This window comes from Carassius gibelio, chromosome A4 (genome assembly GCF_023724105.1).
Source record: "Carassius gibelio isolate Cgi1373 ecotype wild population from Czech Republic chromosome A4, carGib1.2-hapl.c, whole genome shotgun sequence".
NCBI classification, from domain to species: Eukaryota; Metazoa; Chordata; class Actinopteri; order Cypriniformes; family Cyprinidae; genus Carassius; species Carassius gibelio.
This window is the reverse complement of record NC_068374.1, coordinates 28,639,288-28,663,649: the sequence shown is the minus strand read 5'-3', so window position 1 is coordinate 28,663,649 and position 24,362 is coordinate 28,639,288. Positions and strand designations below refer to the sequence as shown.

Below are 24,362 nucleotides of genomic sequence, written 5' to 3'. Positions count from 1 at the left end.
TAAAATAAAAACTTTCAAATATGTATATTTTCACCATGGCTTCAAGTATAAAAGTTATCTTGTTAAACATCCAATATTTATTTTGTGAAGGTAATTCATACCTTTCTCATTTTTCCACATTGCAATTGACATTTTCTACATTTTAATTCATCCTAAAATCGTACTGATTAAAAAAAAATATATATATTAATATGCTTGTATTGTAAGGTAAATTACAAATTGGATGGGGTTTTTTTTTGTTTGTTTTTTTATTGTTGCATTTTGTATATTCTTCTATAATTTCTATACTGTAGATTTTTGTAATATTTAAGTCGCACCTTGGTGAAATCGACGTACAGGAAATACTGTCACGAAAAGAAAAAATATATGAATTCAGTAGCCTGCAATCATTTTAAACGTGGAGATGAAATGTTCACAGCATAAATCCATGTTTTTAACGAATATAAGATGAGTAGATTTAATCGTCACTTTAATATTTATCCGGTTTAATTTGGAGGGATTTTGTATGAGCACATTCCATTCCAACGCAATTCCATAACGGGATTTCCTCCTCTGCCCCCATGAGCGGCTATCATTACACCAGCCGAGCCAAAACAAGTCGGGAGGAGAAGGCATGAATACAATGACCGCTGAAATCATAAAAGACATCTCCCAGCCCGACTCACCTGTCTCCTCAGCACCAGAAAACGGACAGCTGTTGTTCATCCGAAGCGTCGCGTCCAGGAGGGACACGCAGACCACCAGCGGCAGCGCCAACCTCGAGGAGGGCAGCTCCCAGCCCCTGGTCTCCTCCTCAGCCACAGCTCAGCCTCAGTCTTACACCATGACATCGGGCGAATTCATGCAGTCCACCCCGCTGTTCGTGCAGAGGTCTAGTAAGAACATGTTTTATAAGATCCTGTGTTTCCTCGTGCTCGTTCTTCAAGGAGGCATGCTGGATTTCTACCTCATCATCTTCACGGATCTCTACTGGTGCTCGTGGATAGCCACGGATTTGGTGGTTATATCCGGATGGGCGATCTTCTTCATGAAAAACGCCAGGAGCAAGCGAGAACGAGCGTGTGGTTTCCACCAGAAGGGCTCCATCTTCGGATGCAACCTGGGGGAGTTCACCTTCGCGTACCTGGCATGGCTCATCTACGTGATCGCGTCCACCCCGAAAGTGGTGCTCGTCCTGGAAACGTCCATCCTCGATCTGATCGCCCTCAAGGTGCCGTTTGGCATCACCGGGTTTAAAATAACCATGCTGCTGTGCGCGCCTTTGCTTTACTGCCTCATCAACTCCGTCATCGAAGATCCAAACGGCTCCACGCGCTTTCACTCCCAAGGCTGCTTCATGAGCACCTGCTTAGACATCCTAGACAGCTTCACGCTGGTGGAACTGCTCCTTAAAAACGAAATCCCGAGCATATACCTTAGGTACACGGTTATATCGGTGTATTTCATCGCACTGGGCGTCCCGGTTGTTTGGCTTTACGAGTTGACGGCCTCAGAGATGAACTGTCGCTGGATATGGGCGAGGTTCTTCACCGGCGTGCTGCTCAACGGTCCGCTCTTGGTGGTCAGATGTTTCCTCGTCTTTGTATACAAAACGCCCATATCGGTTTTCATGTTCAAGAACATCTTCTTCTTGGGGTGTAAGTGCCTGGAGCTGGTTGAACAGTGCACGTCCTTAAGAGGTGTCCGACGGTTTGCACGTGGACGCGGGGGAAACCCATCCCAGTTCTCCCACTGCGTTTCCGAAAACGACATGTGTCCTCACGGCTATGTGAACACGCTGGCTGTCAATACTCAGTCGTAGATGCTCATTAGGGACTGGGTTTGACCGGCCGGGGGCCACGTTGGCTACTACACAGTGTGCATCAGCCCTTTTAAGGGAAGGTACTACAGAGGTGCTAACATTCCTTGATGAAGATAAAACACACAAACCAATTAACACATGCAGAAAATGTATTGCTATAGCAATATGCTATATATTTTGAGGTACGGTCAGCTGCGAGGGTTAAAATGGTCAAAACGTATTTTAGAATTACAAATCACAAGTTAATAGAAAGTATTTTGTTTATAAGGTCTTAACAGAAACTCAGTATGCACATTAGGAACCATGTAATTTTCACAAGTGTGCACAAGTGAACTCCACAAAAATGTGTTTTTGTGATGAACTCACTGGTTGCTAGTTGTCAGACTTGTTTTGCTGTGTTTTTTTTAATTTAGCAAATAAAAAAACAACAACAACAACAAAACGGGCAATTACCAACAATAAGCACAATTAGGGTTCTGTACAAAACTTGAAAGATTTGGTTTATTAGGCATTGGCCTAAATCCAAAATATAATTTGTGTCAGACATGCCCAATAATTAGACATTATTTGCTTGGTATATGTGTTCTAAAATCAGAATAATTCAATGGCTATGACAACATTAGCCAGTATTTGTCCAATCAAACCTAAATACACATTTATCCCTGTAGTACCTCTCCTTATGAACACCCCGTCGTCCTCCTCCACTCTCAACTGGTGCTACAACCAAGCCTCTCAATGTGCCAATGAAAAACTTTCCCTCCTGTGACCTCTGCAGTATATATGGAATGGGATGTGACTGTCAGCCAGTGCTTATATAATGATACGAGAATCTTTGATTTGCACTTGTTTTGTGAGGCACTTTAATTACGTGAGGATTATTCAACCGAGGAAAGGTTATAAGTGCAATGTTGTATAATTTATTTTCTATGTAAAAAATGTCCTTAACTGACACTAGGCTCATGTAGACACATTTATAGTGTTTTCAGACACCTTGAGATGTACCCGAATGCACTCGTCAAAAGTGTAAATATGCCTTGTGACTTGTTAGGCTTGGTGTACACTTTAAATTGTGAATGTGATGTAGTCCTTTCCTATTTGAAATATGTGGCAATGGTACTTAGGAATGGAAATCTGTCGAACAGTGTATTATATGGATTCATAATGTTCCTTAATGTAATAATAGGCTACTCTAAGCATAGAATCTATGAGGATAACTGAACTGTAATCCATCTTTAATGACCAAACTCCATTGCTGGTCCCAACCGGCTATAATACTACCAACATCAGTTTGTACAAGGCTACCTCTCTTTACAGAACCTCATGGTTGAAATCACAAACTAGTCTGTTATTTATGCTCAATTTCAGATGCTGTTTTATTCATGCCAGTAAATGAGCTATGATTATCACAATTAGTAACATTTTGATCATGCAAATTATAGTGCTGATAGATAGACTTTATTAATCTACATGCAGTGCATTTCTGTCTAAATGAGAATCTACGTAAATATGTATATTTCCAAGCTCACTGCTTATACTATATTTACACCAGGAACTTGAACATATATGTCAAAGCTTAATATCCATGTTTCTCAATCCTCCACCAAAATGGAAAAACCGGACATCATTTACACACCCTCATGTCGTTTCAAACCTGAATGACTCGATTTCTTCTGTGCAACACAAACAAAGATATTTTAAATAATGTTTTTGTACATATGAAGAAAGTCCATGGGGTCCAAATAATGTTGGTTTGGAGCCCACTGAACTTAAGTGAATAGAAAAAAAAACATTTTTTTTCAAAATATCTTCTGAATAAATAGACGCATCCAGGTTCAGAGTGACACGAGTGTGAGGAAATGATCACAGAACAGTCATTTTTGGGTGAGCTATCACAAGCTTGTCCTGTCACTTTTAGTTTTAAAAGAGAGTATTATGTAGGCTAGTCTAATATGTAATTACTAACAAATGTGCATCCTTATTCTAACATATTATTACTATTGTGCTTTGAGGATTGGGGTACAGGGTGAGCTAAATGTGTTAAATATGCAGGCCGAAAGTGCATTATGGGATTTTTGTGCCTCATTGCGCAGTATTTAACCTGACAAATATATACCACTACATTCTACGCATGTTTTTTAAACTACAGCTTTTAGTGTATGTACAGAATCTTTTTGATAAGGAAAGCGACTTTTCAACCCCTCCTCTCGCTATTTATCCACATTAATGTTTTACAGAGAATTTTCTTACAAGGGCTTTATTTTGCAAGTTAATTTATGTTTACACAAGACAGCTGCGAGGGTTAAGAAGCATCCTGGTTAAATTGGTCATAAAGTAATTTGAGGTCCAAAGTTGGATGTAATTTGATGCAAGTTATTCTTTAACTAAATGAATAAGTAAAAAGCACACAGAAAATTACCAAAGAATGCTGCTTTATAAATTCAGAAATGTACTTACATAATATTATATACAAACTTCGAGAGTAGATGGTTATAGCTGTTAAACTGGAATGAAAAAAAAGTGCAATATAATACAACAAAAGATTTCATCTGAGCAATTAATATGAAAAGAGACTACAAATGTAACATTGCAAGCCCAACCAAATTACTTAGACGTGTGTTCAGTAGCTAACATAAGCTTAAAATCATGTGCTTAGCTGTTCTGTATCAAGTTGTTTAACAAGGTACTTGTTCTGCGCCACAGTAAAAGAGCTGATCATTGAACTTGTCCGTCTAGTCTGTTTCCTGTTTCTGTTGACACAAATAGTATGAATGTTTTAGGTGTGACGACTAAACAAAGACTGTTCAAGAACATCCTGCCATGGTGCACACTGCAAATTAAATAAACAGCTAAAAGACCTATAAGAAATTTAGATCTCTGCTGTTTCGGTGAAGAAACCAGAAGAGATCGGGCTGTTCAGGAAGAGGTTCATTTGTAACTTGGCCAGAGAGGAAAGGTCTTGCTGAAACTTGGGGTCGTCTCTCACTGTGGAATACCTGGAACCATATCCCTGATCGGACCCTCGTGATGGTCTCGCCTCAGAAGCCCCCTCCATTTCACTTTCCTCCATCTCCACCGGCTGGGACGTGTCCATCCCCTGATCCAGATTGAAGCTGTGTTCCATTGAGGGTGGAGGCGCTATCAAAAAGCGATTTCTGGTGTCTGTCAGACCATTATCTGATGGTTCTCCCAATGGAAATGCAAAAGAGGGATGTGAGGGTTCCATTGGTCCTGGTTCAGCGAGGAGACATGGATAGATTTGTGGGTCTATTGGTGTCCCAATACCAGCCACGCTGGGTAATTCGAGAGAACATTCCATTGGGGGATAATAGGAAAGTCCACTGTGCTCTGGCTGGACTCTTGGATTAATAATCACCACAGATAACTCTTCAGGGTTCTCTTGAATCTGGGGAATTACAGAGCAGACACTCTGGGCCTCTTGATTGATGTCTACCTCCTTCACAAGGATTGGGAGTCCGATGTTTAGCACAGGTGTTAATTCATAGATCGGCTGCATGGGGATCTCAAGAAGTGGATCAGATTCCCCTCTTACTTCCTCCTCACTGGTCACACACTCTTTCTCAAACCAGTCTGGATTCTTTAATTGGTGTGCCTGGAAAGCTTCGATTGCGTTCCGCAAGGCTTCCCCCGAGGGGCAACTGAAGTACTCGTCCTTTCCGATACCCTCGATACAGTGCTTCACTCCCTGCTGATACTTCTCCACATCGAGGATACGGAAATAGAGCTCCTCGAAATGCTTCATCAGCTTATATTTGACCGCAATGTCAAAAATAGACGGCACATCGCCTTCACTGCTTATATCGTCAAAGTAAGCCACCAAATACTTCCCGCAAGAAGCCGGACGCTGCATATCAGGTGTAATCAGCTGAAGGGCTAGAGTCAGCATATCACCGACGGGAGAGCGCACGTCTTCCCGGAGGAGGATGCGAGGATCTCCACACATCGCCCCCCACTTGGCCTGCACTCCTCGAGAGCAAAGGACCAAGATCTTGTTTGACGACTGCTCAATCTGTCGCTTTTTTTCCTCAATCCACTGTAGCCGGCCGATGGTGCCGAGCCAAGTCGTGTCAAGTAGGTCCAGCATGACCTCAATGCCGCATTTGGCCCGCAGGAAGGCACAAAGCTTCAAGACTATGTCTGTGTAAAGGGGATGATCTCTGGAGTAGATGATTAATATGGATCGTGGGCCAGGTGCAACTGGTGCTTCAAGAGGTGGTGGTTCCTGTTGCTTTTCTTCACCTAAATTAAAATCATTTTAAAAATTAGAACCAGGGACATTCCTTGAAAATGATTAGTTACTGCATATCAGTTGTATTATTTCAGCCCTAGCACTATCTGTGCTAACTTCTAACCACAGGAAGTTGCTCTTGAAAGATATGACTGCCACTGTTGCGTAACACGATTAAAATCAGTCTTCAAAGATAAAAACATCCATCTTAAATGTCACTGCTTACCTTTCGGTGGTTTCCTGCGGCGAAAATAAATAGCACAAATACCAATGGCACAAATTAAGAGGCACAATCCAACACAAATGATCTGAAGTGCTGAGTTATCCTCAGGAGGGCTTCTTGGTACTGTGGAACATACATACAGTACAAATCAGTAAAGTGGCATTATGTTGTTGTTTTTTTAACCTTTTTTGTTCCTCAGTATTTTAAAAGGTGATGTTGTTCCCATACACACCAGGACCACATATGTTAAAACTGAGATTTTTTTGACGACAGTCGCTGGCACACTTCTGGAAAAATGGCTGGATCTAAATAGCAAAAAAAAAAAAACACTATTAAATCAATACACTAGAACATAAGATTTGTTTTATATGTAATATTATTTTAGCAATGATATAACATGTTTGTTTAGACCAACATACCTGAACATCAAAAATACAGCAAGTACGTGACCAGTTCTCCAGGTTATATGTCACATTTAGTAACGACTTGCTCTCCTAAACATAAAAAAAAACAGTTTTATATGCAGTCATATTATCTAGCCTTATTCATTTGGATATTTTTAGACAGACATACAGGTACAGTAAGATGTCTTACATTATAAAGAGTCTTCATTTCACTGTCGCTATTGCACTTAAGAACAACATTGTATTTTTCTGCATTTTCTCCAGGATTAAATGCAACATACAGAATATCCTTGCCGTTTACACCTGTGGTCCTTCCTACGGTAACATTGGGTCGCCATGTATCCCCTAAGCAGCACATCAAACCAAATGAATCTCATAGGATAAGAAGTTGATACATACTTTAATACCTAAGGGTTTAGGGTTTCTAGGTGTATACATGTATCTGATTTGTAACCATTCATAAATAAGCTCTTCTCTCACCTCTCTCAAAACAGATTTTGGTCGTTCTCATCAAAGGATCGTCACAACCTGTGGTCACAGATCAAAACTGAGGTATAATTCGGAATATGTAGAAATATTAGATTTTTCTTTTGTTTTAATTTGTCACTTACCTGGAACACTAACTTTACTGTAAATATTGTAAGTGGTGTGTTGTAAATTTGGCTTGGGAAGGTTGGAGACCGTCACTACATACGAGCTGTCTGGATCTACCACAACTTTATCTAAAGAAAAAGACCACTAGAAAAAATTCAGATCATACATTAGTATCTGTGAGAATAAATAGAATAAAAACTAAAAAATAAATAAATCAGTCTTGCCTTTTCACCAGCACTATTTCTCATGGTTTGAAAAACTCGGAGGAACTTGTAATGAACACACAGATGTTCATTGGTTGATGACTTCAACACAGCAAGCTCTGTTCCTTTCAAATGAACTATGCTTCCTGCAAAAATTGGGAGATAAATACTTATTGATATACAAAATGAAAATAAAGATCCGTTTACCACTTTTTTGAAATCATTAAATATAGAACATTTCTTAGTATTGATACATTTAACATTAAAAGATGTGATTTCTTTATTATGAACTTCATTATGGTTTTTTAATATAGGTCTAAATGTACAATTTAAAATGGTCCCTTAGCATTAAACTTTCAAGAATTTGTCCGATTAAATGGATTTTCACATCATCTAACACAGAGATCTAAGACTTATCTGAATGACACCCACCATCATCCCTTGCTTTCCATTCTGCCACAATCACTGGCTCCAAATCACCTTCCATATTGCTTCTTACATCAACATACACCGACAAATCATCCGGTTCACTGGGAGTGAAATCTGAAGGAATGAGCCATTCTTTATACAGGCAGTTATCTGAGGAGGGAAATGATCAAACTTCAGTTAAAATATAACTCGCAACAACAAAGAATACTAAAGAAAAATGAAAGCAGGACTCACTGAACTCTGCAGTGCACTGTACCTCCTGGAGAACGAGAAAGAAACAACAATGGCTCACACAAATATGACCCTCATTTAAAACGTGAATCCCCAAAGGGGCCATATCAGTGTCAACATAAACACATTTAACATATCTAAATAAATATCGAACACTTTCTGGTATCGGCAGGGCTTTATGTATTATCTTACCTCTTGTGTACAGTTCAGTGAGCGTCCATCATCCAGAAGTCGGAGATTCAGCACTACAGGTATGAAGGTGAAAAACACAACACCTTTCAGGTACAAGAACTTCATGATTCGAAACTACATAAATAAACCTCACTACAGCTAAACGGTACGTTTGAAAAAGTTTTTAATAGACGAATGAGTTCGACAGCGACAAAGGAGCACGGCAAACAAGGTTGCGTGGGAGCAGGAAACTGCCGATTTATAAAAGCTTCCTGGAATAACTGTAATATGCAAAGCAGCTTGACTCACACCTCCTGGTTGCGTCGCGTCGTAGGCTACTGTACAGTTCGCGTTTTGTGCGTCATAGCAAGACAGGTAAAAATAGATAGTTTGTATTATTATTATTATTATTATTATTATTATTATTATACTAAATAGCTATAATTCACAAAAAAAAAAAAAACAGAGAACGAGAATAAAAATATGGCAGATCATAAGTGCCAGTATGACTTTATATTGGAAAAAGAAAAGATAAAAAGGTAAATAGGAGAGGAGTAAATTACTTTAAATAAATTAATACATAACCGTTAAAAACCTTTTATAAATATTGTATAAAAGTAAAGGAACACATTTTTAATAAACTGTGGTTCCTTTTTGATTTTGTTTACATAATTTAAACGGTTGCTTTTCCACATGAGGGCGCTAGTTCACCACTGTGTGTACTGTATGAAGGCCTGTTAATGATCAGTCTGCTAAAATATTTTGTTTCTAGTTTTCGTGAAAGCACATAAAAATAGATATTAACCTATACAGATGTCAGTCCTGATAAATACCTATGCCAAAATCCTGAAATATTAATCTTTTTTTTTTATCATCATAACACACCTCTTGCAACATGGAGGCAGCATCAAATAAATAATAATAATTATATATATATAATATTTAAATGAGTGTTCAAAAAGACACACTATGAAAATGTAACTATGAATGGGATTACAAAAGCCACAGATTACTAAAATGATGCACAGCTGTATGCAAGCAGAGTTGACATTCACTCAGGCTACATGCTTTTTGTGACTCTATATGTTTAATTCAAACACAATTCAACCTATTATTCTCAAAACGTCTCATTATTAGACCTTCAATGCTGAAGTGAATGAACAGAGATCATTAAAGCTGGAGTGTCTGCTCAGGTGATCTGTAACAGTCACAGTGTCAATCTTTGCAGTGTGCAACCAAACCCAGAGTACAGATCAGCCAGTCTAGATGAGGGCCAGACAACACACTGTCCCAGTATCAAAATCCTCAGATTAACCATGGCAACACAGAATGAGGGCTACCCACACCTAGCCCAGGTGTGCACGCTCCTGTTTTCAACTACTGGCCGGAGATTAGAGGAATTTAGGGTGCTAACATGTTGCATCTTGGGATTTGAGGGGAATTGTTTGGATACTTCCATGCAGGTTGGACAAAAACGTTGACTTCTATTAAAAAAATACTGTCTTTAATCTCATCCATCATTCCGGCACCTAAGAAGTTACAGTCAAACTTTTGTGAAATCATGACAAATAGGCTAGAAGCATCATTAGTCTCAGTAATCTTGTACTGTTTTACCATCTAAATAACTTTGACTCAACTTGTGTAACGTAAGTTTATACAGAATGCAGGCTACTATATTTAAGAACAATATGAGCTCAATATTTTTTTCCGAACATCAACAAGAAATTAGAGGCTTTTCTATAGGTTCAGTGTTTTACAGTCATATGAAGTTTATTATGATTGCTAGTCATGCATTGTCAGAAAATGCACCTTTAAAAACAGTTGGGTTAAAACATGTCACGTTTATCGCTTCTCTGTGATGAGATCACCTGTTTAAGTTAAAATATGGAAAAAATTGTGGACTGACTTTGACTGAACATTACAGCAACCAATAAAGCGCCTGATTAAGACTGACAAGTCTGTGCTTTGACTGAATGTTGCTAACATACTGGAGCCGGATCTTCTGAAATAAGAAGATATCCTTTTTTACCTTCTGTCAGATGTGTACGCCACTGATTTCCAAACGTATGTTCCACTTAAACTTTATACCGACAATGAAATGTGGAAGGTGTCCGAATCTGAGAAGCTGTGATTGCTTTATAATGCCAAAAGTGTACTTAGGATGTCACTGGCATTCAGACAAAATGGAAGTCGGCCATACGTGTTCTTCCTTAAGTGCCCTTAAATGTTCGAAACACTGCCAACAGTGATTTTACCTCTCAGATGTGTAGATGAAGCATGAAAAATGCAGCTATGATCACTTTTAAATGAACACGCCATGATTTCATTAATCAAAGATAAATACTAGGAGGAGCTAATTAATAACACAACCTAGTTTATCTTTCTGTATGAGAATCCAGCACATAAAACAGAGAGTTGTTTTATTTTAAAACAAAGAAGTGTACTAGTTTTTAAAAATGCCAGCAAACAGCAAAATACTTAACAGTAAAATAACTCAAAGCAGGACACTGGGGACTAGACGAACAACATAAAAGTAATATCCATGATCTTTTTTAGGGCCAGTGTCGGTGGTCCGTTTATGAGATCCTCTCTTTTTATTTGGAATACTATATTCAGCGTTCAGAAGATTTATCGTCCATAGCAATGTTGTATACCAGATTGCATATCCATTCCACGTTATTGAAACTGGTGCTACTTTCACTGCACTGCACGGACCTGATTGTTTGCATTTCTGTTATCAGTGTTACCAAAAATGACTGTTTATTTAGCAGAAGCTTTATGATAATAAACAGGTAAAATGATAAAAGTCAAATCGATCTTATCCAAATTTGAATTTAGTGACAGGATTGTAGCCTTCATTATTCCTTATCTCACAATAATGTTTATCTTTAGCATAAAAGGAGATGAAGAATGAGGACTCTATTGTGTAAATGATTTGTTCTGCTGTGCACAGGGAAGGACTAAAATTGGTGACTTTCAGGAACAAACTAAGGCTTTGAGAGTCTCCAGATTTCTATCAGTACATTCTGTTATGCAACCAGACATATTTCACATATGTGACCCTGGATCACAAACCAGTCTTAAGTTGCTTTTGGTATATTTTAAGCAATAGCCAAAAATACATTTTATGGGTCAAAATGAATGATTTTTCTTTCATGGCAAAAATCATTAGAATATTAAGTAAAGATCATGTTCCATGAAGACATTTTGTAAACTTCCTACCATAAATATATCAAAACCTAATTTTTAATTAGTAATATGCATTGCTTAGAACTTAATTTGGACGAAGTTAAAGGTGCTTTTCTCAGTATTTAGATTTTTTTTTTTTTGGCACCCTCAGATTCCAGATTTTCAAATAGTTGCCAAATATTGTCCGATCCTAACAAACTACACATTAAATGAAAGCTTATTTATTCAGTTATCAGATGATGTATGAACCTTAATTTCGAGAAATTGACCCTTATGAGTGGTTTTGTTGGGGAAGTTGTGGCCTGGTGGTTAGAGAGTTTGACTCCTGAACCTATAGGGTTGTGGGTTCGAATCTCGGGCCGGCAATAACATGACTTAGGTGCCCTTGAGCAAGGCATCGAACCCCAAACTGCTCCCCGGGCACTGCAGCATAAATGGCTGCCCACTGCTCTGGGTGTGTGTTCACAGTGTTTGTGTGTGTGTGTGTGTGTTCAGTGGTGTCTGTGTGTGCACTACGGATGGGTTAAATGCAGAGCACGAATTCTGAGTATGGGTCACCATATTTGGCTGAATTTCACATCACTTTCACCTTTGTGGTCCAGGTTCACAAATTTGATGAAACCATGACAAATATTTATCAAGTTATTTGATTCAATTTTTCCAATAAAATTTAATTCACAACATAAAATTCCTGAAAACGTCCAACGCTGCTATCGTCTCAACCCCTTGTTTGCTGGAATGGAACAGAATATTATCTTGATGGGTATGAGTGGGTCGCTATAATCTCTGTACCCTTGCCTCCTCCCGCTGCGCTCTGCTCAGGGCCCGGAGAAGAATGGAGTCCCACAAGATCTCCTGAAAGTAAACTTTGTGTCCTGAAGGAGACTTGGCAGGGATGGCAGAACTGGATAGGACAGCTCACACTTTGGCTCCAGTAACTTGCTGGCCTTTCAAAAAGCACACTTATATAACCAGCTTGCATGTCAGGTTTACCTAAATGAAGTTGTTTGGAAATAAATGTGCCTCAACCTCAACAAAATCTTAGCTTCTCCACCAATGGCATTAAATGAAGTCTCAGCTCAAATCTACAGGCTTCCTCTCTTTATGCTGTTACACTCCGCTACATTCCCAGCATACCTGAGCTGGGTTAAACCCACCATAACGCTGCTGAGAGCCACTGTTCCTTATCTCAGCACACATACCTGCAGTCTGGATGTGTGGTTGTGGCAGTACGCTCCAGTTCGCGACTGGGTCTGAATGGCTGCGTGCTATCTGTGCCATCTCTGCACTCGCTTCCCGGCAGTGTGCTAGATTGAAACGCAGCTGCTGCCAACAATCTTGTGTCCGAAAATGTCTCACCTGCTTTTAGTTGATGAACAACCACCTAAACCAGTTTGAAACTGCTTCTAATCCTAAATAAACACTTTCAACCAGCTAGAAACCGTGTTAAGCCAGCTACCATGCGAACTTTGAAGTATGTTAGCAGCATTACATCACGATGCAGTGAAAGAATCTGTAATCTCGCTGTGTATTCCCCACCACACTCTCCATCTTCTTATTGTCATGTGAGCACACAGAAAGTGCGTATTCTTGTCTCCACTTTGAGTTCCACACACATGCGCTAATGTGATAATGTGTCTTAAACAAATCAACCTCCCTCTGAACTTAACATATATCAGCTTCTCATGCCGCCAATAGAACATACATGAATGTGGTAAAAAATGCATCAAATGTGGGTCAAAAAAAGTTTAGAAAAGTCCAGTCCTTTTGATGTGGGGGCCAGAATCTGTTGCCCCATTCATCCAGACAGAATGGGATGCATTTAAAAACACTGCAAAGATTATCATTACAACATCAGTACCACAACACACTGAACTCAAGCACTGGGTCCTCTGGCAGAAATGAATCAAAGAATCATTTTTGCCTGTGCTAATCAGATCCATATGTTAGGTCTTTATTCTGCAGGCCTCATCAAAGAGATTCCAGCCTGCTTCTGCAAGGCAATCTCTTGGCTCAACTATGAATTAGCTTTCAGCTATTATGGTTTATGGTGCGCATGGTACTTTCTTTCCATCTCCTTCTCAGGCAACGTGTTGTTTTTGTAAGAAGAACACACGCAAGGTGCAGTGACGGTGGAAATGAAAACACAATCGCAAGTCTCTCTTTACATTAACAATCCAGACGTTCATGAATCCCCACGTCCAAATCACCCCACACTGAATTCCAGCGGATGTGCTGTTAATGAATGGCTAATCACTCCTAGCTTTCATTAGCATGGCTTGTGTAAACACGTTAATGAGAGACTGATTGTTACATGTTTGTGATTAATAATTACTGTTACAAATACACATCAATAGCTTGTTTATCATAGTCACAATAAAAGTTTTTAACAGATTTTAGTTAGCCCACTCCATAAGATGGTGCATATTTTATACACAATCACAAATTCAGTTTACAATGTGATTACAATATATATATATATATATATATATATATATATATATTAATAAAAACTCAACATTTTTATTTTTATTCATAAAAAAATGTAAGAAATTAATTTTAATAAATACATACAAATTTAAATTAAATATATATATATATTTAATATTATTGAGTATTCCTTTAATTTACTGATTCAAAATAACTATATTAGGTCATACCAATTATAACTAAGTGATATACAACAAATATAATTAAGTGCATGCTAGAAATAGAAATATAGAGAATACTGTATGGCACAGGAATTAACCCCCTCTTTTAATGAAGATGGAGAATGTGATATAGTAACTATAAGGATAATGATTTTGTTTAAAAAAAATCTATCTAAATATAAAAGAACAGCAACAGCAACCAAATCACAGCTATAATGATACTGACACAGAGAAACGACATTTGCTGGAATCACTTTAAGAGGTTTTTTTTTTACTCAAAAACATTGACAGCCAATCAGAATCCAGTTTTATTGTTCTTGTTGTGAACGGACCTTTAAGATTTAAGACTTAGATGATTCATTTAGAAGCACTGAGAGGGAAATGTGAGAAACATTTTTACATCAGCACACCTGCTCTGCCAGTGCGTCATCCTCTATGGAGGTAAAAGACAGTACTTCCATCCGAGATGGGTACACGCTCTGTTGCGTACAGGTAATTTTGCGTGCCGGCCCAGGCTGTGTTTTGCTTTGGTCAGGTGTTGAGGATCTGCTGAAGATCCAGCGTTTGCCAAGAACACCTGAAGATGGGTCACGCGCGAGTTCACATCTGAGGCTTGAACGGCAAATCTCCCATAACTGCTCCCTTGCTTTCCAGCAACACCACTTTCTTTTGAGTTTTCTGCTGCTCATCCTTCCACATGTTTGCACATGTAAACACACACACCACCCATCCACTCCATGGGCTCTTCTCCACCTGCGCCAAATACCTTCAGTGCCACTTTACTGGGTGAGTGATGATAGCATGAAAATATTATTTATAATGATAACGGAGTTAAAGGTGGGAGGATAAGTCTAAGATATGACAGCATGTTTCTCTTCTTTTTACTCTTTTAACAGTACAACAAAATAATAACAAGAGTATTAAGATGACTAACTATGCCGTTCATTTTAATCTTCATAGCTAAGACGTGAAAGCTGCGATAGAAGAAAAATCGAGGTGAGTTAATGCCACTCTGATCAAATGTCACTGTTGCAATCATCAAAATTTCAGTCGTACTTCCATAATCATAACCTTATCCCTTACTGCAAAAACTGAATACAGTGTTGTTATTAAATATTATTATACACAAAATCAAATGTTAAAAAAGCACCTCGACAAATAAATTGAGCAATTCGACTACAGCTGCCGATGGAAAGGCCAAAGTAGTTGAAATTTAAAGGTAAAGTGAGGTATTTGTGCACAACTAGTGACAACTAACCTAGTAAAGTCAATAAAGACTGTCAAACTAATTTCAAAAACTACCCTTGTCAACCTTTGTTTGGATAAACAGACTTAATATGTTGGGCCAAACTGAGCCACTCAAACAAATAGATTGCAGTTCCATTTGGCATCACTAGAGGCACTAAAATGGTATCCATCTACTGTATTCCAAACAGGATAAATTCGCCTCCAAAGGCCACTTCAGAGTGAGGACAATCACTTTGAGCACAAACCGAAGTGCTCAAAACTGGCCGCTTGAAACGTCCCTTCGGAACTAAGGATTTTAAAACGTACAACTGTAACTATAACATTAAATTCTGTTTGGTTGACAGGCCCAGTAGATTGGTCCTACTTGACAAAAATAATGGTAAGCTTGAAAACACATTTAGATATTAATTGGAAGAAAGTGCATGGTTTTTCTCCTTAGAAGAAAGGGGAGTTTGCAATACACTTAAAAGTGAAATTCCCAGCATGCTAAGCTGTTTGAGAGTGTTTATCCAGGAATCAATACGTGATGACAAGACCCTTATAAGCAAACACCTTGTGTTTCATATCTCCTTTTGAATCAATGCTGTACAAACAGCCATCTGCTCCTCTCCCCTATGTTGATAAAGGGGTTTCTTGTCTTCTGCAGGTATGAGAACTAGAGGGACCCGATCCACAGTCTGGTGCTCTAATATTACTCATCATAACTTGCTGTTGTTGGAAACTGTCATGCCGGATATTGGCCAGATGTCCAAAGGGTCAACAAAAGACATAATAGCTTGTCTTGGGCATTGTCACTTGCCAAAATAATAAGAGTTTAGACCTTCTATTGCCAGTGTGAGGAGCCAGAAGCAACACAGGTTGACCTTCTATACCATCAGTTAACTGCGTCATAGTTTTAATAGCAATAGTTCATTAAACAAATAGTTAAAGGGATAGTTCACCTAAATATTATCTGTCTTTAATTACTTAGCCTCATATCTTTCCAAACCCATAAAACCTTTGTTCATCTTCGAAACATAAATGAAGATATTTTTGATGAAATCCAAAAGCTTTTTCTGACTCTGCATAAACCGCAAGGGAACTTCCACATTCAAGGACTAGAAACGTTGAAAGGACATCGTTAAAAGTCCATATGACATAAGAGGTTCAACTTGAGTACCTTGCTGATTATGCAAGGACAGAAAGCTCTCGGATTTCATCAAAAATATCTTCATTTGTGTTCCGTAGATGAATGAAGTTCTTAGTGGTTTGGAATGACATGAGGCTGGGTAATTAATGACAGAATGACAGAATGGGTTGTTGGGAGTAAACTATCCGTTTAAGTAATTTACAATTTGCACAGTATTGCTTGTAATGTGTATCTGTTAATTCGTAGAACAAATTACAACCAGCTGAGTGATTCATCGTTAATTTTATTGGTGCTTTTCAAAACCTCCGTCTGTTCATCATTATCTCCTCACTGTAATGTCAACTGTAAATCAATTTGCCGAAGCAATTCTGTTGCATAATATTAAAGATAATGCCATTCTGGTGAACATTTCAGAAAAACTATTCAATAAGACATATCTATCACTTATTTTCTGGTCAGGGCCGTTGTTCAACTTTGAGTAAACAAATACCTTTCAATGTGAATTCGTAGAAAATGGAAAGATATTTGGTGAAAATGGTCACATTTTAATGCACAGATCCATAAATCATTCAAAATCGATAAACATTATGGCTTGTCATTGTCACATCATTTAGAAAGTGTTTAAATTACATCTAACAGCAAGGGAGGATTTTCATATACTGCACAAACAAATGGTACGTAAAACACAAGAAACATTTGATCTATGACTACACAACAAGATAACTAACAGTTCACAACCTCAGAGTTCACTTTGAATTGGCAGCTGAAATATCAGTGATGTTCTTAGTTGTTCTTTGAAATCTGACATTTAAACATCCTTAGAAGCGATTAAAGAAACATTTAAGGCAAAAAGCTGTACACAAAAGGAAGAAAATTATGTTATTATATTTTGCATTAACAAAATTAAGCCTATTTTAAATGTTTTACACTGTGACGTTATTTTTGATAAGAAATGGGCACATTTTGTCATTGCCACAATGTAAAAATCTCATTACCATAATGAGTCCAGATTTATTTTATTTTAGTGCAATCCTAAAATATCATACACACACACACATGCACACACACACACACACACACATATATATATATATATACACACACACACACACACACACACATATATATTTATTTTTTTCATTGCAGTAATGAGAAATTATGAGGTAAATGACATGAGAATATTTTTCCAAATGCAAAATGGTTTTAAAACAGGCCTTGCCCAAGTAAAATAAATCTGGACTCATTATGGTTATGAGATTTTTTCTTGAAGCAAAGAAAATGTTTGTTTACTTTTGATTTTAGGGTGAAGTGTGTTCATGTTCTTGATGTGTTTCATAAGATTTACCTGGTAATGACAGTGTGGCATTAACAATAAGCAGTAAGGAATTATATAAACAACGGCGGCACATTTCATACGTCAGTCCAGTAACAATTGTCCAAGTTGATTTTTAAACAGATTTCCGCCTTTTCCCGAAGACATTGTTGATGAGTTTGACCATAGACTTTGAACCGCTAGGGCGACGGCGCCGCTCCTTGGCCCAGCCTCCTAGACTGGCATTGCGCACGATCTTGGAGAACATGAGTAGCACCTCCTGGTAGTGCTCCGCAGCAGACAGCTCGTAAAACTGACAGCGGCGCTTGGACGCCAACTTCTGGCCTTCCTCCCTGTCCACTTCCCGCATATGGCACAAGTCTTGCTTATTGCCCACCAGGAAAATCACAGAGTCTGTGTCCCTGTTGTCACAAAGGAAAAAAACATCACTGAAGATGCTTAATTTACAATAACCAATGTGTTAGGAGCAAAACAGAAACTCACGAAAGCATATAAATGACGAATAAACAAATGTCAATTGTGAATAGAAAAAATCCTAAGTGAAAACAGAAGGCCATTCAATATTCCACTTATTTCTGCTAAAAAAGTGAACTTCTCAAATGCATCTACTTAATCATTGAAAATTTCTCAATAGCCAAGGCTAGACTAAAAATAGATTGTTTTTCAATGAATCTACAGCACGAGTCCCTGAGTCACCAGCTCATCCGCCCATCAGTACCACCCACATACTCAATTCAACAATCTTCCTCAATATGAACCGAAGCTGGTGAATTATGGGGATCCACATAACACCAACACTCATATGGACAGAAATAGGCTCATGTTCTGCTGCCTGAGGGTGTTGTTGTGAACAGCATGTACTCAGAGTGACCACTACCTTTTAGAGCCTCCCAGGTGAAGCTCTCGGATCAGGTGCACTATGGCTTTGGCTGTGAGGAAAGAGGAACGATCGCTGATGTCGTAAATGACCACAAAGCCGTCGGCCCAATGGATCTGATCGTTGAGCGTGGACTTCCCCTCGCATGGCTGCACAAAGAAATCAGACATCCAGATATGTTTGATAGTCTTTAAAGGAATATTGCTCATACTTTAATCCACACAACTCCAGTCCATCAGTGTGTTTGTGAGAAACAAATCCATCATCAAGGTGTTTTCACTTCAAACTTTTGCTTCGATCCAAATACCAGTCCATAATCTATGATAATGCTTAATAATCTCCCGTTGTCCTCGCATATAAAACCCACCAACATATTTATGTAGAACAGTTTTGGACTGTTTTCCCCTTGTAAAAGGTGCTTAATCGGTGCATATTTTTTATACCTGAAGAATTATAATTTTTTTGGCCAAAGAAGCAATATTATAGGTACAGGATTGATTTGAAGTTTAAAAACATCTCCATTGTGTATTTGTTTCTTTCAAACATGCATCTTTTCGCTTTAAAAGACATTAATTGATGGACTGGTGTCATGTGGATTATTATAATGTTTTAATCAGCTGTTTGGACTCTAATTCTGACGGCACCCATTCACTGCAGAGGATCCATTGGTGAGCAAGTAAAGTAATGCTAAAATTCTCTAAATCTGTTGCGATGGAGAAATAAACTCATTTACATATTGTATGGCCTGATATTGAGTAAACGTTCGGCAAATGTTCAATGATGTGTGAATTATTCCTGTAAATCATCCAAAAATTGGCTCCATTCACTTCTATTTTAACCTTGATTTCTGCTGCTTTAACGAAAACTAAGGACAAGACTAAATTATTTTGCCTGGAAATCGACATTTATGCCACAAATACTGTTGATTAAGCTTAATGAACCAGCAATATGATTAAATGGGATTGTGAGGAAAAACAGGATAATCAACCGGACCCCCAAGACGCACAGATGGTATCCAATCACATAATGGGCAACAGATTGATTAAATAATTGGATTTTATCCAAGTGGAAAACACACTCAATCCTCCTAGACTATATTTACTGTATTTTGACCACATTAATAATATATACAAAGCTCAGGGAGGAAAGATGTTTTAAAAATACACACTACATCTTTTATTAACTCACTCCTGTGTGGTAATGTGAGGTTTATTTATATCAAGTAATAATATAAGCGTTCAGGCCTAATATAATCTTACAGGGCAGAGATCACCGGAATATGCACAGTAGTCATGCTCACTTTAGCATACCAAACCATATGGTGCTTTATCAAGGCACTGCCTTGATTATGACAGAAGTATATATACACATTTGCATGTCTACATACCTGAGAACAGGGGTCATACAGTTCAAGATTAAGTTGTCTTCCATCTATAGACATGTGCTTTCTGTAAATGCACTCTAAAGGCAAGAAGAGATCACATCAGACACAAAAGATTCCTGCACACACAGTAAACTGCTGTGATTCACTGGCATGCTGTGTGTATCCAACTTGGCACTGCACCCATTTGTGCCAGTGCTCTTATTCCTGGGTGGTCGATATCCAGACATAAGAACATGCATTCAAACTTAAAACACACAAGTGGTTTTTTCAGTGACCTTTGCAAACGTTTGGTTCCACCACCCACTATATATGTCATGAGCCCTGCACACATTTTCAATCCTATAAATTGAACTTCTCTGCTCAACAATAGTAAAAATATGAAAACAATTATACCTGATGATGATGCATATTCTCCAATAAATCTCCTGGTTAGAAACCGAACAATAAGTGCTGTAAACGTAGAGAAGAAAACCAAATAAGAAACATATTATTTTTGTAATTTGCAATGCATGGCTAACAGTGATAAAATACGAGTTTTTATAGGCTTTTTAGGTACAGAAATGCACAAATATAACAGAAATATATATATATATATATATATATATATATATATATATATATATATATATAGACATACCTGATTTCCCGACACCCTCGGATCCCAGAACTGCAACTTTTATGTCATTCATTATGATTCGCTGAAACGCTTCCAGTGCGCAAAGGAATGAAACTCAAACGAGTCGATTCTGTTCAACGCACGCTCCACATTACAGTCACTGTGCCGAACGCTTTTAAAAACAGTGGAGACTGAAAGAGAGAACGGCCCGATGCATCCTCTGGTCGATCAGGTGCTCGTCTGACTCGCACTGTACGCTCGCGCTGCCTCTCCAAGGCTGCTTCTCAGCTCGCGCATTCACAGGATTCTGACGCCACGGTGACGCAAGCCGCAGCTGGTGCCAAAACATCGCAGGATCCTGTATGTGGACGGCTGAAAGGGGCGCGCTTTGTTTTTGTTTTGCCAATTTGCGGTTGCATTTGATTCATTGTTGTCCTCACCAACTTTTAGTTCTTGTATGAAATGCGAAAACCATTATGATATGAAAAGACTATAAACATTTAAAAGGCTAAATACAATAACAAATAATCACTTTAAATAATGTTAATGCAAACTGAACAATTTAGTTGGAGCTTTAGATTTAAAGAAGAGGTCTCATTTATGATGAGTAAGACCAGCCATTAATATTATAGACGACCTAAATGTATAATAAACAGTATATAGAAAACGATAACAGTTATACATTTTCAAAAACAGATTTAATAATGAAAAGTGTCACACTTTAGATTGGGGACAAATTCTCACCATTAACTAACTATTTAACTATGACTTTTCCCTCAGTAAACACCTAATATGCTGTTTTGTAATAGTTAGGTAGTTGTTAAATGTAGGTATGGGGTTGGATTAAAGGATCTAAAATATGGCCATGCAGAATAAGCCTTTAATACGTGCAAAAAATATGTACTCAACTTGTGAATGCAAAAATAGATATTTTAAAGGGGTCATGCCGTTACAAGTTTTGTCCACTGGATGCAACAAATGCCTTGTTTGTAATGGGTTTCATATTCAATCATCACAGTATGGTAAGGGGCATATAATCTCCGTCACAAGCTTGTGGTATTCGGCCAATCACAATGCACTAGACAGCTGGCCAATCAGCATACACCTCGCTTTTCAGAATGATAAGCTTTGTAAAAATCGACACATATTAGAAAGGCAGGGCATAGAGGAGAAACAATAATGTACACTATGTGGAAAATGTGTTTTTGATCCTTAAACTGCATAAACGCACTGCATTACATCAAAAAAACAAAATAATGTTGTTTTTAGTTTCATATGACCCCTTTAAGATACAATGTCTGCCAAAACTCTAACTAGCTTGGGCTGAAACAAACAGCTTCACTAATTGTGAGGTCTGTGCAGTCTGTGGGTGTTGTTTTGACCATCACTGATTGAGTGTATATGCGGATCTGTTACATAAGATGGTCCCCCACATAATGACTCACACATAATAAACAACGTTTAGCAGGCAAATGTGGTTTAAAGCATATCTGCCACATTATCTCATACAGAGGTTTGCTTACCAACAAGTCAATCTGATGGGTTGAAAAACAAATGCAGATAAATTACATTTGAGTTCCTGTGTTGGCACAGCTGATGTTTGATGCACGTCTGAAAAAGCAGCACTGCAAGGCCAAGGGGATCACTTATCAAGAGCTATTATACAAGCAACGCAATCAGTGAGAGCAGAGCCTGGATGTGATTACAGACTGTTGTATCAGCAGATTCATGACAAGAGCAAAACATACTCAGAAATGCATTATGCATTGCATGCATTATGGTCAAAATGTGCCTGTTAAGTCTCATTGTTAAGACAGATCTTTCATGATTAAGAGAAAAAACAGAAAGAAATACTAAGAGTTGTAATTAAGATTACAAATTACAATGACATTGCTTAAACCTAAACCTCTAGAAATGCTAAAGTAATTTAAACAAATATTATTTTAATTTAAACAAATATTAAAAATCAAAGTTAAGCATTTGAGTAGATGACAACAAAATTCTGTCAAATAACATTGATGATATAAATTTTCTTTTTTTTTAATGAAATGAAAATGAATTTGCTAAACAGGGATATTTTGGAACATTAAGGAGATATACTTGCAAAGAATATCAGTCATTATTATTATTTAATATAATGTTATATTATAACTGTCAGAGTGTCCTACATTCTTTTAAAATAGTAACAAATAAATAAATCGATGTTAACTATATCTCAACTAATCTTATGAAAGGGCAAATTCAGTGATTATTATAAGAGTAGATGGATGCTGTTAATACATTGTTTTCCTCTGCTCTATCTCTTTCCAATGCAATCTTTTCAATCATTAGCAATCTTTTTTTTTAATATAAAAAAAAATGGGGTGGAGGGTTTTGATTACTTGTGTCTGTGGAGCGTTAATCAAAGTGGATTATACCTAAAACTAGTATACTTATAAAAATCAGCCAATCAGCTGAAGTCAGCCTGGAAATCTCTCAAAGCAAAGTTTTCCAGTTTTTATCTTCAAGAGTTCACATTGAAAAATAAAGACCCGTTTGTGATTTATAATGCTTTGTTTGATATTTGAACAGAACGTTATTAAAGCTGTTGCCACATCTGAGGTATGGCATTGACAACTTTGGTGTTGCAACACATGGCTTAACCAGAAAAACATTTTATTTTGACAGGCACTAATGTACAGGAGGAGCTTGCACATTCTGAGTATTTTCAGTATGAAATATAGTAATATATAAGTAAATATAGTCAACCACTTTCTTAAAAAAATAACATGGTGTTCTTATTATCTCCAAAGTCTGCACAGAAAAAAAAAATATATATATATATATAGTTTTAATATTGATATTAAAAACACAAAAATAAGACATTTCTACATCAAATAACAATAAATAAATAAGATAAAAATAAAATATTAAATATTAAGCTTTGGAACTAGTCAAGAGATAATCTATTTCCTCTAGGATTATAAAAGTTGCACAGAATATTTTTCATATATAGTTTTGTTGTTATTAAGAACACAAAAATAATATGTTTATCCCCCCAAAATTTAAACAAACAAACAAAACCAATTTGCATTAATTATATAAACCCTGGTATTTGGTTTCAGTTAAAAAAGAACAGTGATCAAGAGAATGTTATAGTTTTCTCTATAATGTTATATAATATGCACAAATATAATAAATAATAAATTCACCTTAACATAAGAAAGCTTATAGATTAACTATATATAAAAAATGTAAAAATATATTTGAATACATTTATTTGAATAACTTTTATTACTTCTGGTTCATTCATCACACTGGAAATAAAAGGTCAACCTGAATGAATGGCTTACTGAAACAATATTTCACACAGTAAAGCATATTTAGAAAAATATAGTCACCTGGGTATTGTATGCATACAGAAAATTTGTATATTGGACAGGTATACATACTTCTGCAACATTAATTTTAAATTAGACTCATCTAGCAGGGTCTGACAAGAGGTGAGAGTTACTAATATAACTAATCTGACTCAAGATCAGATTGGCTTGGATTGATGGAGACCTCGGAATTAACTTAATGCATCACATCAGCAATATGTTGTTTTAAAAATGCTAAACAAAAAGGGAAAGGACCAAAAAAAAAGAAAAAAGT

At 37.4% G+C, this 24,362-nt stretch overlaps 3 protein-coding genes across 3 annotated transcripts; 1 reads left to right on the top strand and 2 right to left on the bottom strand.

Moving 5' to 3' along the window:
* Positions 1-567: 567 nt before the first annotated feature.
* Positions 568-4,525, top strand: LOC127976104 (transmembrane protein 121B-like). The gene has a single exon (XM_052580263.1). It carries the CDS (start codon positions 614-616, stop codon positions 1,799-1,801), a length of 1,188 nt encoding a protein of 395 aa, XP_052436223.1. The 5' UTR covers positions 568-613; the 3' UTR covers positions 1,802-4,525.
* Positions 4,214-8,590, bottom strand: LOC127976096 (interleukin-17 receptor A-like). The gene is made up of 11 exons (XM_052580236.1): positions 8,324-8,590; positions 8,135-8,159; positions 7,904-8,050; positions 7,493-7,617; positions 7,286-7,412; positions 7,155-7,202; positions 6,865-7,019; positions 6,690-6,764; positions 6,503-6,575; positions 6,274-6,393; positions 4,214-6,058 (listed from the first exon to the last, which is right to left on the bottom strand). Exons 1-11 carry the CDS (start codon positions 8,426-8,428, stop codon positions 4,668-4,670), a joined length of 2,391 nt encoding a protein of 796 aa, XP_052436196.1. The 5' UTR covers positions 8,429-8,590; the 3' UTR covers positions 4,214-4,667.
* Positions 8,591-17,043: 8,453 nt separating this feature from the next.
* LOC127976091 (ras-related and estrogen-regulated growth inhibitor-like protein) lies at positions 17,044-21,075 on the bottom strand. The gene is made up of 5 exons (XM_052580221.1): positions 20,751-21,075; positions 20,507-20,563; positions 20,117-20,190; positions 18,730-18,878; positions 17,044-18,253 (listed from the first exon to the last, which is right to left on the bottom strand). Exons 1-5 carry the CDS (start codon positions 20,800-20,802, stop codon positions 17,968-17,970), a joined length of 618 nt encoding a protein of 205 aa, XP_052436181.1. The 5' UTR covers positions 20,803-21,075; the 3' UTR covers positions 17,044-17,967.
* Positions 21,076-24,362: the final 3,287 nt, after the last annotated feature.